Source organism: Vanessa tameamea, chromosome 21 (assembly GCF_037043105.1).
Source record: "Vanessa tameamea isolate UH-Manoa-2023 chromosome 21, ilVanTame1 primary haplotype, whole genome shotgun sequence".
Classification (NCBI taxonomy): domain Eukaryota; kingdom Metazoa; phylum Arthropoda; class Insecta; order Lepidoptera; family Nymphalidae; genus Vanessa; species Vanessa tameamea.
This window is the reverse complement of record NC_087329.1, coordinates 1,764,376-1,780,878: the sequence shown is the minus strand read 5'-3', so window position 1 is coordinate 1,780,878 and position 16,503 is coordinate 1,764,376. Positions and strand designations below refer to the sequence as shown.

At 33.9% G+C, this 16,503-nt stretch overlaps 1 protein-coding gene across 1 annotated transcript; it reads left to right on the top strand.

Moving 5' to 3' along the window:
* Positions 1–10,721: 10,721 nt before the first annotated feature.
* Positions 10,722–11,894, top strand: LOC113396903 (3-oxoacyl-[acyl-carrier-protein] reductase FabG-like). The gene has a single exon (XM_026634982.2). It carries the CDS (start codon positions 10,754–10,756, stop codon positions 11,546–11,548), a length of 795 nt encoding a protein of 264 aa, XP_026490767.2. The 5' UTR covers positions 10,722–10,753; the 3' UTR covers positions 11,549–11,894.
* Positions 11,895–16,503: the final 4,609 nt, after the last annotated feature.

Here is a 16,503-nt window from a genome sequence, read left to right as displayed (position 1 = left end):
CTAGCGTTTGCAATGTAAGAGCACTATTTACGACATCACATTAGAAATCTATCAGAGTTTCTCTAACTATATTAAGCATGTTTTATACATATAAACATTCCTCTTGAATCACTCTATATATTAAAAATCCAATGCGTAGTTTTAGGGGCAGACATACAGCGGGAAGCTTCTTTGTTTTATACTATGTGGCGAAGATCAAGGTAACAGTGTTTTCCAATGGGATAACCCGCGCCTGGCCTGTTATAAAAGCGTTGTCAATGTCCGATAAAGGAATTACTAACAGGGTAACAGAAGTTACAAGTGTATACCTCTATCCTAAAAGCAATTTCTAGAAAATTAATTAATGTTTATGCGACAATGCATTACATTATTAATAAACTAGATAAAAATCCGGCTTTGCTCGGTTAAAATAAATTAAAACTAAACAAATACCATTCGACGAAACGTTGAACTATAATTCAACGTGGTTTCCACGATCCACGGTAACCCTGCACGAAATTATTATTTCGAGCACACTTTCTGAACGCACCCGTAAACGTCAAACATGGCCGCCCGTTGAACTGTCATGACATTGAATTTTATGGATTTAATATCGAAATATCTCGATTATACGAATTTTGCGGATATATTATGTTGTCGACTAAAAATATAGATGGGTTTCGATCGGGGCTATCGTAACGAAGACCTTATTAATATGCATATTAAGAAGCGGCAGCCTTGTCTTTTTTTTTTTTTTAATAATTGTAGCAGTGAGCCATTATAAGGAATTATTAATATTCCTATTTACTTTTCCAATAGCTTGTGTTAGGGGTGGGGACGACTATAGCCCAATTAGACAATAGTTTAAACTTTTATTACCTCGACTTTGAATTCATTTCTTCTCTTATATCTCTTCTTTGATATCTTAACTGGATATCAAGATCGGCTAGATTGCCAGTTTTACTTACATAGAATACATATTTTATACCAGGTCGTTTTTGGGTAGGTATCGCCAAACAGCAATACTAAGAATTGTCGTGTTCCGATTTAAAGGGTGAGTGAGTGTAACTACAGACGTAAGGGACATATCACCTTCGTTTCCAAGGTTAGGGACGCATTGGCGAGGTTCGGATTGGTTAATTTTTCTTACAGCGCCAATGTCTAAAGACGGTGGTGACCACTTTCTATCAAGTAGATCCATCTACGAATATATAAAAAGTATAGGAAGACAATTTTAAGCGTCTTGTAATTATTGTCAAACGATTTTAAATTTTGCAATATATATATTTGCATATGTAACCCAGGAAAAAAAAATTTTTTTTTTTCATATAATACACATTTATAGTAAAAGTAAATAAACAAAAAACATATATTTCTAAGTTACAATAACCCACATAGTTACTAGTATGACATCGGATTCGAACCGACAAGTTTTTACGTCACGAACAACGAGTTTGACAAATTGTTCGGCTTTGATTCAATTTCTTTCAGAAGTAGAAACTCGTCAGTGGCATTGTGTCTTTCTTTAAGCACAGATCACTCTTAGCATGGTACAAGTTAAAAGCAAGATAAAATTATAAATATTTTTTTCTTTGGTAGAAATATTATGTCCTTTCGAAATTTCCAGAACGAAAACTTTGAAAACAAAAACGTACCGTGATTTCTTTTGCGACACCAGCGCCGTACACATCATTAATCCTTCGAGCTGTTCCTGCAGCACTGGTGCCACGGTAGAACTCGTACTCGTAAATATACCGACATTTCATGTTTTCCATTGTACGGTAATAAGCGACGCTAAAGAAAAAAATAATGAGGAAAAAACAAATGAATTACTGTTTTCAAAACTCAAATATACCAGCTAAATTTGGAATTCTTAACCAAAGAACTTATTTCAGATCATAATGGTGAGTACGTCAAAACGCTAATTTCGTATGTAAGGACCTAATATAAATACTTACATATTGTAGTTAAGTAATTAAATATTAATTAATTAATGAAAAAAAAAAACAAATGCACAGATAAAATAGTTCGAGCACTATCGGAGCTAAAAAAATAATTGAAAAGGGGAATTTCATCATAGATATTTACATTGCATTGCAACAATATAACTTTTTTATTGGTGATGTACGGAACGGGCAATATTTTTTACAGCGCAATTGTCTATGGGCTGCGGTGACCACTTACTATGTAGTGGTACATTTGCCAATTTGCCAAACTTATAAAAACTAATATAATATATATAATATATATATAAATATATATATATAAAAACTAATATTAAGTATCATTGAATAAGTTGATACTTAGATTAAAATATCTTAAGTTAACGTTTGCCATTAATTCGTACATCACATATATTATATTATCAAGCACAATTATTGGAATATTAATAATACAACCCCTACAAGCGCATTTAAACACAGTGGTGTTGATTACACGGGACCAATCCAACTGAGAACAACCAAAGGTCGAGGTCACAAATCCTACAAAGGATATATCACCTTATTTATCTGTATGGCCACTAGAGCCATACACTTAGAAGTTGTAAGTGACTTAACTGCGGAAGGTTTCTTACAAGCCTTTAAACGTTTTGTGGCCAGACGAGGTATTAATATTGGAATATAAAAAACACTCAAAATTTTCAAATAAACGTCTAAGCTCGTATCTTTTGTACCACACAATATCCCTATATGTCCAGTTTGTCATTCGAGGCACGCGTTCACACACAAGTTTCAAAGACAGACGTGACTAAAGCTACGGTACTGCTTATATCTGGAATAGGAGGAAAGGTAATTTGAGATTTGAAAAAAACGTGTTACAGACCTTTACTTAAGATGAGAATACGCATAGAATATATAATATATCAGAAATGGCATGTAATCTTGACAAAAAATATTCATAATATAATATTAAGTTGTGGTCGCTCATTGGTCGATATTCGACCATAATAAAACTCATTGTTATTAAAATATAAGACGAATGACACCATGTCACAAAATAAAAAATCAACAATGTAAAAAACTGTCATTGATTTTCATCAATTGAATAAATAATTACCTATCCAGGACAAAAAATATCTGGAATATTCTCCAAGGTTGAAAAAGTTTCGTCTGAAATCCTGAAAACGACGAAAGTACCACAGTCTGGTACTTTCGCATGACGCGTGTTGTCATTCACAGTATGAACGTAAACTATGAATGTTTCATGTATCCCATATACTGTTTTCATGTCACAAACTCCTCCATCCCGTATACGACGTTCTCCTTCCTAAAGTTCCTCGTCCTATTAATGTTGAATGTTTGTTAATGTTAATGTTGAGTGTTTGTAATCCATTTTGTAAATTTCTATGTAAATATATTGAACGATTATATATTAATAAGATTGAGCTGTAAATAGTTTTGTGATTGTTCTTATGTGTTTTAATAGCAATTATATTTTATCTAATTATTATTATTGGGTTGTTTTAGGTTATGGGTTTACGTCTACTACTATTATTCCTTCAAAATTAAATTAAGCCTGTAATCTCGACCGTACCGATCAAACTCTATCGTTTCTTCTCCATCGCACGTGACATTGACGAAATAATCTGTGCCTTTTTGGCACAAATATAGCCATAAAACAATGAAGGTTTCATATTAAATATTATTTAGATAAACTTCTCCACATAAACTTTAATAATACCAAATTTCATACACCTCCGTCCGCGTATTTTTGGTAAAAAAGGGGTTCAAAGTTATTGCTTCATGTATGGGTTTAGGTTTTCTTATATAATTTGATAAGAATTTTAAATAACGTTTTACTCGATACGGCGCTCAAAAAAAAAATATATTCAAGAATCAATATTTCCCGCCATTACGACTATCTGTCAATGTTCATGTTAACAGATTAAAAATATGTTTAATAGACAAGTGATAGATACTCGTCTGTAATTTCAGCCTCAGCAGCCAGTCGAGAGAGAATTTAAAACGGTCCTATTATAGTACACGAAGTGGAAGATGGTAGTGTAAACATTTCCATGCATCGGAAGGCACGTAAAGCCGTTGGTCCTGCCCCTGAACTCATTCCGACCGTATCGGATTTTCCATCCCATCAGATTATATGGATGCACTTCTGTTTGCGTACACTTGTTCATCATAATTTGTCCTACGCAGTTGGCCGGTAGCCCTTGAGATTGTCTGCCGTAGCCGAAATCGGTCAGGAAGACATCATTTTGTCGCGTTATAAATTATATCATTTTCTGACATTTCAACACCGTATTCAATTTATTTTGGTTTTGGCTTTGTTTGTGCCAAGAGGCCACAGATTATATTCAATAATAAATAAAAAATTGACTTCAAACATACACGAGTTAAACGTATTTAATGTCAAAGTGCTTTAAGTAGACAGTTCTCTTAACAAACATAGAAAAGCCAAAAGTATCAATTGTAAATAAATAAATACAGAAATAATTATACTGTTCGGCCAAAACATTAAACGATAAAGAGAATTTCGATAGCACTTGTAATATAGTAGAGTAAATATTCTTATGAAACAACAATCGGTAGTTCGTTCAACCGAAATTTTACATTGTCTATTTCGTTGGGAAAATAATCGTGCTCATCTTGATAATGTTTCCTCAAGCTGATGAAGACGTTATCATTAGTAATATTTATAAATTTAAATCGACCTAAATCCACCTCTCCAACTGTTCTTACAGTAAAGACTTTTCTTCTAAATATATAGTACTAGATGAAAACTAAACAAATATAAATAAACTAACTACTGTACTTAACAGTTTTTGTATGATCCATATTAATTCTATTTTACACACTACTCTAATTCTAATCTGTATAAATTTGAATATTGCGTATAATTTACGAGACGGCCCAGTGGTTAGAACGCGTGCATCTGAGCCGATGATTTCAATGCGGGTTCAAACCCAGGCAAGCACTACTGAATTTTCATGTGCTTTTTTTGTGTCTATAATTCATCTCGTGCTCGGCGGTGAAGCAAAACGTCGTGATGAAACCTATATGTGCCTAATTTCAACTAAATTCTGCCACATGTGTATTACAACCCGCATTGGAGCAGCATAGTGGAATATGCTCCAAACCTTCTTCTCAAAGGTAGAGGTATTGTATGTTGGAGGGTTGTATGTTGTTATAATTTATGATGTACACACACATATAGATATGCATACACAAACATACAAACGAGTATATAACCAATATCGTACGAGTAAAATAAAAAGCTGTAAATTTTCCCCTGCTCGGCTAAAGCCCCATGCGTTGAGAAATAAATTCTATTCATTTCGAAATATGTACTATCAAACGATATATTTCTGTTGTTTATAAGAGGCGTAAAAATATTCCAGGTGTTCCGAGCCGCTGTTTCTCGTATGAATATATGATGAGGTAAGCGTCCTTACCCAGACATAAACTCAAGGTTTTGTACGGTATTACGTGAACGCCCGTCCGGACTCCTTTTAAAATAATAGCCTATTTGTTTTTAGATAACTTCATCTAAATAAGACGTACACTTAAATTCATACCAGTATTAAGATTTCGCCCTCGAAGTAGAGCTAATTGGTGGCCAAATCGTTGCGCTATATTTCTTTGTATTAATAATAATCATTATTGTAATTCCTTTAATATTACAAATTATTGTATTGTTAGAAGAAAATTATAGTCACAAATGGCAACACTACGACCGGATATATAAGGACGACGATTGGCGGCACTTGTCTAACCGCTTAGCTGTCCGAATATAGCGATTGCCTGTCATAGAATAAAAAAATGTCTGTTGGTCGCCATTAAAATATTTTTAAAAAGATCATTTCATTTTATATTTGTAATAGTATAATTTCGTATGTTAGAACCCGATGACGATAGATGGCGCTGATTGAAAATGTCACTTTCCTGAATCGCGCTGTCCAGATATTCGTTACTATATATAACTAACGATCCGCCCCGGCTACGCACGGGTGCAATACTGATACTAAATATACTTCAGAATGTCTTACAACGTTCATAGGTTTTATGTCATTAGACTATGCAAACCGCTATGTCCCTGCATGTTAAAACTATAATATCTTCGAAAATATTCATTTAAATTACACGCTGTGAAGGGCCATATTGATCTATATTAAATGCACAATGTACGTAATTGGATCAGGATTCATGCTGTAGCGCTAATAATCGCTTCGAAAATAAGCCATTATTTCTCTTAAAAAGTAAAGTATAAAAAATGGTTATTCTGGGTTATCCTTAAGAGATAGAGATACCACTGCGGATTTTTTTGTAGACTTTTTTAAGGGGTATAATACTGTAGTACATTATTTTGATCTAACTCGTAGGGTTCAACCAGCGTTTGCAGTGTAAGCGCTAAAAAATAAGTTTATTAACGACATCAATTTAGAAACCTCTAAAACTTGTGTTTCTGTTCCGTTGCTTTATGAAGCACCGGAAACCCGAATTTGATTACCCGATAATACTTCAACATATAAAAAAATTACTGTTCTTTGATTTCGTATACGCTTAACATATTAGGTATATATATATATAAATATTCTTTCAAGATTAACAAATCGCAAATGGATTGGTATTAACCAAATTATGATCCCTTTCAGCTATTAAATGAGATCCGAGTTGACAAGTTCGTAACAGGACTTCTTAACGAAAAAATAACAAAGTTCAAAAACTTCATAATGAAAAAATAACATGAAAATCGTTTTTGAAGATAGAACGAAAAATTGGATGCTTTCATAAAGTGTGTTCCAAATAATAATTTCGTGCAGGGGTATTAAAATGAATGCAGGTTAGAATTAAATGATGTGTGTAAACAGGAATTAATATGGATCATCGTACATAAAATCGCTCGCATCGCTGGGCGTAAAATAGAACAGAATAATTATCTCTTCGCTCGCTTTGTAGAGAGTAATTGATAAATCACAAAATCTGCAAATACTTTTAACAATCATGTCTTCCTTACACACTACCCCCATAATTTACCTGTGGCACATATATTACAATATTAATTAGTAATTGTAATTTATCATTAAATCAGTTGAATTGGAACACCTGCAGTGTTGTGCGATAACTTCGGAACTCCTGATCAGGAGCGGAGATCTTTGTTCAGAAGTAGCAATATAAAAAAATGACGATAATTTATATCTTACTTATCTGAAGCAAAAGCGAGTTTATTTGTATGTTTGTTGAAACCGATCTACTTTAAATTTGCATGCTAGTTGCCAGACCTACAGAAAAAAACCAAAATGTTTCTCCTTTAACACAGTATACCCAGCAGATATACAATTGAAACTCTCTAGTAAGCAACACATATTCGTGTCTGATGAACCCACTCTTCCATAACACAGTATGTTATATAAAATCAACAAAATAATTAAGAACTTTAAATTAATATGAATAAAGAAATGATAATTGAGATGGCCGATATGGCCCAGTGGTTAGAACGCGTGCATCTTAACCGATGATTTCGGGTTCAAACCCAGGCAGGCAACACTGAATTTACATGTGCTTAATTTGTTTATAATTCATCTCGTGCTCGGCGGTGAAGGAAAACATCGTGAGGAAATCTGCATGTGTCTAATTTCAACGAAATTCTGCCACATGTGTATTCCACCAACTCGCATTGGAGCAGCGTGGTGGAATATGCTCCATACCTTCTCCTCAACGGCAGCAGTGGGAAATTTACAGGCTGATTATGTTATGTTATGTTAATTGAGATGGATAACACAACACGTGCTTTGTTACTTCAAATATTTTATACTGTCACCCTTACCGAGCTGAACACGCTTGACATGACATCTGACATGCGTGTAAGAACACAATTTCGTTTGACTTCGCCTGAAACCAAAAAATATTTTATTCATACGAGGCATTTCTGAATCGTCATTTTATATGCGCGTTTGAATTCAACAGAAAAGTTATTGTCGTTGCTTAAGTTACTCCTTATTATATCAGCTATCTGCCAGTGTAAGTCATATCAGAATCGGTCCAGCTGTTCCAGATTTTAGCCGGAAGAAACAGACAGACAAAAATTGAAAAAAAAATGTTATTTCGGTATATGTACTATGTATGCTTACATTTATAAAAAGCGGTTATTTTAATATTACAAACAGACACTCCAATTTTATTATATGTAAAGCTGCCACTGGTTCGGAATGAAGCTTACTCATTTTCAAAATAGTTACGTTCATAAAATACAATTACACTGATTGAATGTTTCCTGTATATCGACAAAATATTTGTATGATTAGTAAAAATTAAGTCAAGATTAGAAAACATATCTTTGCTGTCTAAAACGTTTTTTGATATGCACCTACACTTTTAATACAATATTAGATTGTGTTTAATGGTATGGCATGTCGGACACATCAAACTGGATTCCATATTTAACGTTACTTAATACAAAGAAGGTATCTGTGGAATCAGTAGGCCGACGGACGATTGAACCACACGATGGGAAGTCACCACTTCCAGTACACATCGGCGACGTATAAAATCCTAATCATTTACATAACCAATGCGTCATCGAACTTGGAAACTGAGTTATTACGTTCCTTGTACATATAGGATCCTCATGGTTTACTTCCTCTTCAAACCGGAACACAACAATATTAAGTATTCCTTGATTATTGTTCGAACAAAAAACGATGCTGCTTCTCGGAGTCCGCTTCTCTAGTTAAGTTATAAACTTGGTTTAGAGGACGAGCAAACAAAATTCCAATGGTTTGTTTGCGTTTTAGACGTTTGTGTACGTTAGTATGAAAGTTAAACGAAATATAATTTCAACAATTGATTTTGACTCTTAACATCGTAAAAATAAGGCTTTCAATTGAATGGATGGTCGTAATTCATTTGCTAGAAGTAAACACGCTATTTAGTGCTCGCAAAATTGACTGATTACGAAAACAGATAAGGGAAATAAATTGATTAAAACAATGAAATCTAAAGATTTTTACAAATAAAAAAAAAGTGGAAATTATTTTGCTGTTTCGGCTAACCCTCTTGTAAATGTCCTCATGACTCGTTTCGGCAACATCGGCCATTCACGAACACAAGTATGTTGGCAAAAACAGGAAATAGGTCGGCGATTGGGCACAACTTGATTTAGTTAGTATTTCCCTTTTAACAGATTACTTAACTAACTACTTATTTCGAGGATATTTTTTGACATTTTCAATTAAAAAAATAACTATTGACAATCGTGATGATATAATGATTTGGATGTATACGTCTGGATGCGTATGCGTCTGTGTACATAACAAATGCTAAGCTTTGTTAACACACATCAACAGCCTGTGAATTTCCCACTGCTGGGCTAAGGCCTCCTCTCCCTTTGAGGAGAAGGTTTTTTTACCAATGAACAACATCAATAGAAACATGCAAATGTCATGTTAATGTCAAAGTCAAAAATCTTTAAATATTCAATATGGAAGCATATCATGACATTGGCGAAATAATCTATGCCCTGTCGGCACAACTAAAAGCCATTAAACTAAGAATTGAATTGAATTGAATGGAAGCATAACGTGACATTGGCGATATAATCTGTGGCCTGGCCAAATAAAAGAAATTAAGTTTTACAATTATTGATTGTCAAGAAAGATGAATCTACCAGATACTATATAAGTTCCATAGGTTTCTTCATTATTTCATTAATGCAAAGTCAAAGTGTAAATCATACAAAATTAAAACGTTATAAAAACGCATCCTTTCGTTTTCTCTCATTACGTTGGTACTTAGTTTGTTATGCTAGTGCTTCAATGTAAAATAAAACTACCCACTTTAAAAATATATGTTATTGTTGCTACCATCTTATAAATGAAACTGTACTATGTATATTGGGATTTCTTTATACGCTTAATATATATGTTAAACTATTATTTATAAGCTAACCGGTAAGTTCCTTTAAGTGAATGTTTGTAACATTCTTTTGGAATAAACATTTTTCATACCTAAAAACAGTAAATTACAACACATTTAATTTTACGACTTAATTCAATGAAAATATTACGCCAAACATACATTCTCATTTAATAATATCGAGAAGTAATCACGAACGTGAAAATCTTAATAAGTTTTCCTTGATTAAAATCCATTGTTTTCTATTTCGCCTTATTCTGGAACATTTGTAATTTGTTTTGCATTTTATGTAGTTATTCGTCCCTGACTTCGCACGGAGGCGATTATCATTTCATCTTAAAATAATTCAAGATTATTACTAATTCAATATATTTTTATTTTGAATATTGGTAGGGCGAGGAACTAGGCCACCCAGTGACAAGTGGTCACTACCACTCATAGAAATTGATGCTGATAGAAATTTTAAATTGATATCCCTGGTGTCTTCAAATCGGAACACCACCATACCAAGTATTGCTGTTTGACGGTTGTGGAATTTGTGATGAATGTCGCACTTGTCAAATCTTCCCCTTATAATGCAAAAGGTTTGGCGCTTATTCAGTCACGCTGCTCAAGAGTGGGCTAGTGGATAATTGGATATACATGTAACCGAATTTCGTTAAAGTTTTACGTTTAACGATTCCTTTTTGAAAAATATTACAAGACCCAAATATGAAAAATACAAAATGTTTTTTTTTTTATAATAATTTATGATGTTCATAGTGTTTAATATAGTCCAGTCCAACAATAAGCTATTAAAGAATACGTTTGTGATAAGAAAAACATTTTAAATTGGTATTAATCTATAAGATTCTTATAGGCTACTTAAGACTTTAATCAATATTTCTACACCATACACAAAGGTCGTCATGGATTTTTCTAATAAAGTGGTTATTATAACCGGTGCAAATTCTGCATTAGCGGCAGCAACTGCAACACTTTTATCAAGTTATGGAGCACAACTCATTTTAGTTAGTAGCAATCCAGCCGAAATTAAAGAACTATCAGACGAACTGGTAAAACCGCATGTTAAAACTCCTTTATTAATAACAGCTGATGTCACCAAAGAAGAAGGCGCGAAGAGAGTTGAAAGAGAAACAGTTAATCATTTTGGTAAAGTTGATGTCGTTGTTAACGCCGCCGGTGGAATGGTACCCGATTGTATTCAGAAACCAGATCTAAAAGCATTTGATGAGAACATCAATTTAAATTTACGTTCCGTGTATTTAATGACAACAATATTCGCCCGCCACTTAATGAGATCTAGAGGAAATATCGTTAACATAGGAAGTGTTTTTGTTGATACAATATTTTCTGGACATGTCACCTACAACATAGCAAAAGCCGGCATTGAATATTTAACAAAAACATCTGCATTAGAATTAGCCAACAAAGGTATCAGAGTTAACTGCGTTAAGCCTGGATTCACGGAGACCAACGTTACACCAAAGATGCATAAATGTGAAGACAAGAAACCTTGGGAAGACGCTACGAGAATGGTTCCGCTTGGGAAACTTATAAATGGACGAGATATCGCTGAGGCTATTGTCTTCTTAGCAAGCGAACAGGCTAAAAATATTACCGGTACTAGTATTATTATAGATGGTGGGTTAGCTTTGAGTGGTACGACTGTTATTGATAAGATTCGGACCGCTTTTGATTAATCGGAAAGGGATTAACTTAGTAAAAACAAAAATAATACAGACATAACATCGTATATATTATAAAGATTACAAATGAATTTACTTGGTGGTAGGGCTTTGTACAAGCCCGTCTGGGTAGGTACCACCCACTGATCAGATATTCTACAGCCAAACAACAGTATTCAGTATTATTGTGTTCCGGTTTGAAGGGTGAGTGAGCCAGAGTAACTACAGGCACAAGGGACGTAACATCTTAGTTTCCAAGGTTGGTGTCGCATTGGTGATGTAAGGAATGGTTAATATTTCTTACAACGCCATTGTCTATGGGCGGTGGTGACCACTTACCATCAAGTGGCCCATTTGCTCGTCCGCCTACCGATATCATAAGAAAAAGATGAATAATTTTAATAAATCTAGAAGCGGTCTCGATAGAGATCACTTTTAAGATTTAAGACATTCTATGAGTATGTATACCTTTTCATGTTATTCTTTTTCATTGTGTTTGTATAATAAAATTATATTGATTACAAATGGGTCTAAAGGTTTGCACTGCAGTACTTTAAGTACACTGTCTAGTTGTAAAACATACATTATGTTCATTATAATTATTTTACTAAAATATAGAATTTTATAAGAATATTAATACTGGGACATGAATAAACACTATTATTGATAGTAAGTAAAATTTTTATTACATATTTCATTGAGACATAAAAGCCATATTGACCAATCAGACTTAGATCCCTAATCAAAGAAAAAATAAAAATTATCTTAGAAATAAACGAAGTTAAAATTCAAGTGCTTGTAAGATTCTACTCGAATAAAGTTTATTTAAATTTGATTTCGCACGAACCAGCATTTCGTCATGGAAAATCAATAATAAACGTGGACACGTCTTTTCTTTTGAAGAACAGAAAAAATGATTCAACAATAATTTATAGAACTTATACCGGAAGATGCAGCGCGATTCGAAGGTTTTAGTACAACGCTTAAGTAGAACGCTTCAGAGTTTAACCCGTTTACACCATTTAAGACTACTGCCATGATAAGCTTGAATTTCATGTCGTTATATATATTTACTATATATAATACAATGAGTATTTATCTTGGATTAAAGTAATAGACACAAATGATAAGGGAAGTAAGTCAGATAATTTACTTTCTTGTAGTGCTTAAATAACAGTACTCTGTATTGTTGTGTTCCGGTTAGAAAGGTGAGTGAGCCAGTGTAATCACAGGCACAAGGGACATAACATCATAGTTCCCAAGGTTGGTGGCGCATAGGTGATGTAAGGAATGGTTAATATTTCTTACAGCGCCTTTGTCTACGGGCGGTGGTGACCACTTACCATCAGGTGGCCCATATGCTCGTCCGCCAACTAATGCCATAAAAAAAAAGACAGACGGTCTTGCAAAAGGTCTCGGATTGTAGATGTAAGGAATGGTTAATATTTCTTTCAGTGCTAATATCAATGGGGGTGGAGACCATTTTCCATGAGGTGATATACCTATTATATAGATATAGAATGTCTTACAAGCCACGGTCAGTATTTATTTATTAGTTTTATTGATAGGTGATTACAGCACCACCTATTTCAAGTCAAATACCCTACCCTTAGACAAATACGCCGTTAAATACACCGTTGGTTACCTATAGGAGATCGCTGTATAGCGATAAGGTCGCCAAAATCGTATGCTACTTTTATTTATGGTATATCCATATTTTGTATTTAGTCTTTCTCTTTGTGGTGTACGATAAAGTATAAAGTAAAGTAAGTCAGTAGTCGGCTGCTTGTTCTGCTGTACCGACATCATAACTTCCATCAATATTTCGTTGATAAATAATATGTAAGAACATTATAAGCTTAAATTAAACAATATTCCTTGTACAGTACTAACAAACCTATCACGTTGAACAAATTAATAGGCAGAGTTACGAACATAAATATTTTATCAGCTACACGAGTACAGGTGTTCATTCTCATGGACCGGCCGGTAGAATATACATACGTTTATTGGGTTTGAAATATATTAAATTACATTTGTTATGTATTTATTTAACAAGACAAAATCGTGTGGTTTCGACTGCATAGACTAGGGTCGTCTTTTTATGCAGGGGATAACTTAGAAACTGCGAGCGGTGAAGAGCGTTGTAACTTTGTACGATTAAAACATCTATAATTTGAATGGTCGACCGCGGGAGCCGCGTGAATATTTTCACATAATCATATATTCGTCGCTCAGGATAGCTCGCCTTAGAAGAAAATTTAATAACTGGACGAAAAGTTTACACAAATGACGATAAATTAAATTGCAAGAATCATCTGTGCTACAAAGAAATTTATTAAAATTATAACGTCATAGTAACTGTCTATTAGTATTTATATCGCCTCAGGGATCGTCGCCGAATTTTATATAGATTACCTCTTGGCTTCTATGTAAAAAACAGTTCTCACCTGTAACAGCTCTCGTTCTAGTACCTAGAGTATCTTTCAGGTTGAATCGATGGTTATTATTTAAATTATAATTGTATAACGTGTATTAAAACACAATATAACTTATATTATTTTAATTGCTTTCTTAATGGTACCCTACAAGGTACAAATATGGTGGAATTCGTTCAACATATGCAGGCTACCTCACGATGCACGAGATTAGTTACGGCCAAGTTAACTCAATGGTCTACAGCCAAGATTCACACGTGCTTCGATTGTTTTTTTTTTTTATTAATATTATTTATTTTATATTTATCCTTCCTTGAATTTAATCCAATCTTAAAACAATATCAAATAAAAATATGACTACCTTTTGGTATTATTGTACACGAGGTTTTTCTTTCAATTATTTTTCAAAAGAAATTCGTAATGAAATCGGAAAGCGAGCGTGAGGAATAGACATCGTTTTCTTACAAAAGACAGGAATTAAATTCCTAAGATGCGTAAACGAGGGTGTACGTGACACGAGTATTATATAAGTAATTTAAATATATATATATTCTTTCCAGGTGCCATTTTATATTGTCATCGATAAGAGTACATTTCCACCCATCATATATTCAACATTGTGTTTATAATTCATCTTGTGCTCGGCGGTGAAGGAAAACATCGTGACGAAACCTGCATGTGTCTAATTTCAATGAAATTCTGCCATATGTATTCCTCCAACCCGCACTGGAGCAGCGTGGTGGAATATGCTCCAAAGCTTCTCCTCAAAGGGAGAGGAGGCCTTAGCTCAGCAGTGGGAAATTTACAGGCTGTTGATGTAATGTAATATATTCCACAACCAAGTAGCAATATCATATATTTTTGTATTCCGATTACTATGTGCACATATTAATTAATTTAGTATATCACAGAATTGATATTTTACCGCCAACCAACAATACTCAGTATTGTTGTGTTCCGGTTTGAAGGGTGAGTGAGCCAGTCTAACTACAGGAACAAGGGACAGAACATCTTAGTTTCCAAGGTTGGTGGCGCTTTGGAGATCTAAGGAATGGTTAATATTTCTTACAGCGCCATCGTCTAATAGGCGGTGGTGACCACTTAACATCAGGTGGCCCATACGCTCGTCGGTCAACCTATGCCATAAAAAAACATAATCACTTGTAGGTAGTACTTTGTACAAGACCGTCTGGTAGATACCAAACACTTATCAGATATTCTACGCCAATCAGCAATACTGTGTATTTTTGTGTTCCGGTTTTCGGTAACTATTTCTCACCATCAGGTGGCCTGTATCATTAAAAAAGCGGTTTTTGTATCTGATATTCAATATAAAATAGATATATAAGAAGGTGATCTCTTAATTCCTAAAATCATCTTTAAACTCACTCTAGTTGTCGAAAACTGTTGCATAGAAACGTTGTATCGAATTTAACATCATAATTACTTTCAGAAAATTGTTTTACGGCCTAAAAATGCGTGTTTTATATTATACTCAATTTTTGCTCTTATTTTAAGACCAACATCAAAATCCATTGAAGTAGGATTGTTGAAATAAGGTATTGTATTTAACAGGTACCATAACCTGTATTGTTGAAAGCTTGTTTGATTGAATTTCTAGGAAACGTTTGTAAGAAAACCACCGAGTTGTTCGTGCATTTAATTTAAATTTAACTTAGTATATTAATAAGTTTACTGTGAAATAGAAATAGGATTATAAGTTTCGAACTCCTTGCAGACTCGAGTACTGGATGTAGAACTCTTCAAAAAGTTTTATTGACTTCCTAACAAACTCGATGTCGACGGTTCTAAAATTTACTAAACTAATATAAGTTTAACACCTTACCTTTTTACTTAGGAAGTTTGCCTCACTTTTAAGCAGCTTATTCTCTAGCAATGAAGTTATTGATCTTTCCTTACTATTTACGGCAGGAAGTTTCAACGATGATGACTGGAGATGGACCCGTATTTAGAATACTTGACTCTTAACTTGTGAAAATTTGTGACAATACTGAATTTTCATCAGCTAAATTTGTATGATAAAGTCAGCGGTGCCGGTACCAATCAGCATGCATAATATGATGTTATCCAGACTGATTTTGGTCACGGCGTCAAGAGAGAATACACAAAGGTACAGTATATATATCGAACACGACTGAAAAAAATTTAAGCGTAGGCAAAGGCTTTTCGTAAATTCTGATTTTTATTGGCTCGACCCGAATTCAGTAACTCAGGATCTGCGGCCTTATGTGTTAGCCAGTAAAGTCAATACCATTCGACGAAGCACTCATTGTGGCAGAAACTCTTACTACTGGTATGAATATCACATTTTATTACGAAGTTCGCAAAAGGTCGGAAAAATAAAATGAAAAAAATAAAATAACAATATGTATTAATGCGAATATTTGTTCGTGTAATAAATGTTACAATTCAAGTGGAATATATCTGGAGCTAACGCAGTACTTTGTCACGTACAATAAAATAGGATCCTTTCATCGACCCCGAGAGACAAGGAGACAATATGAGGATGAA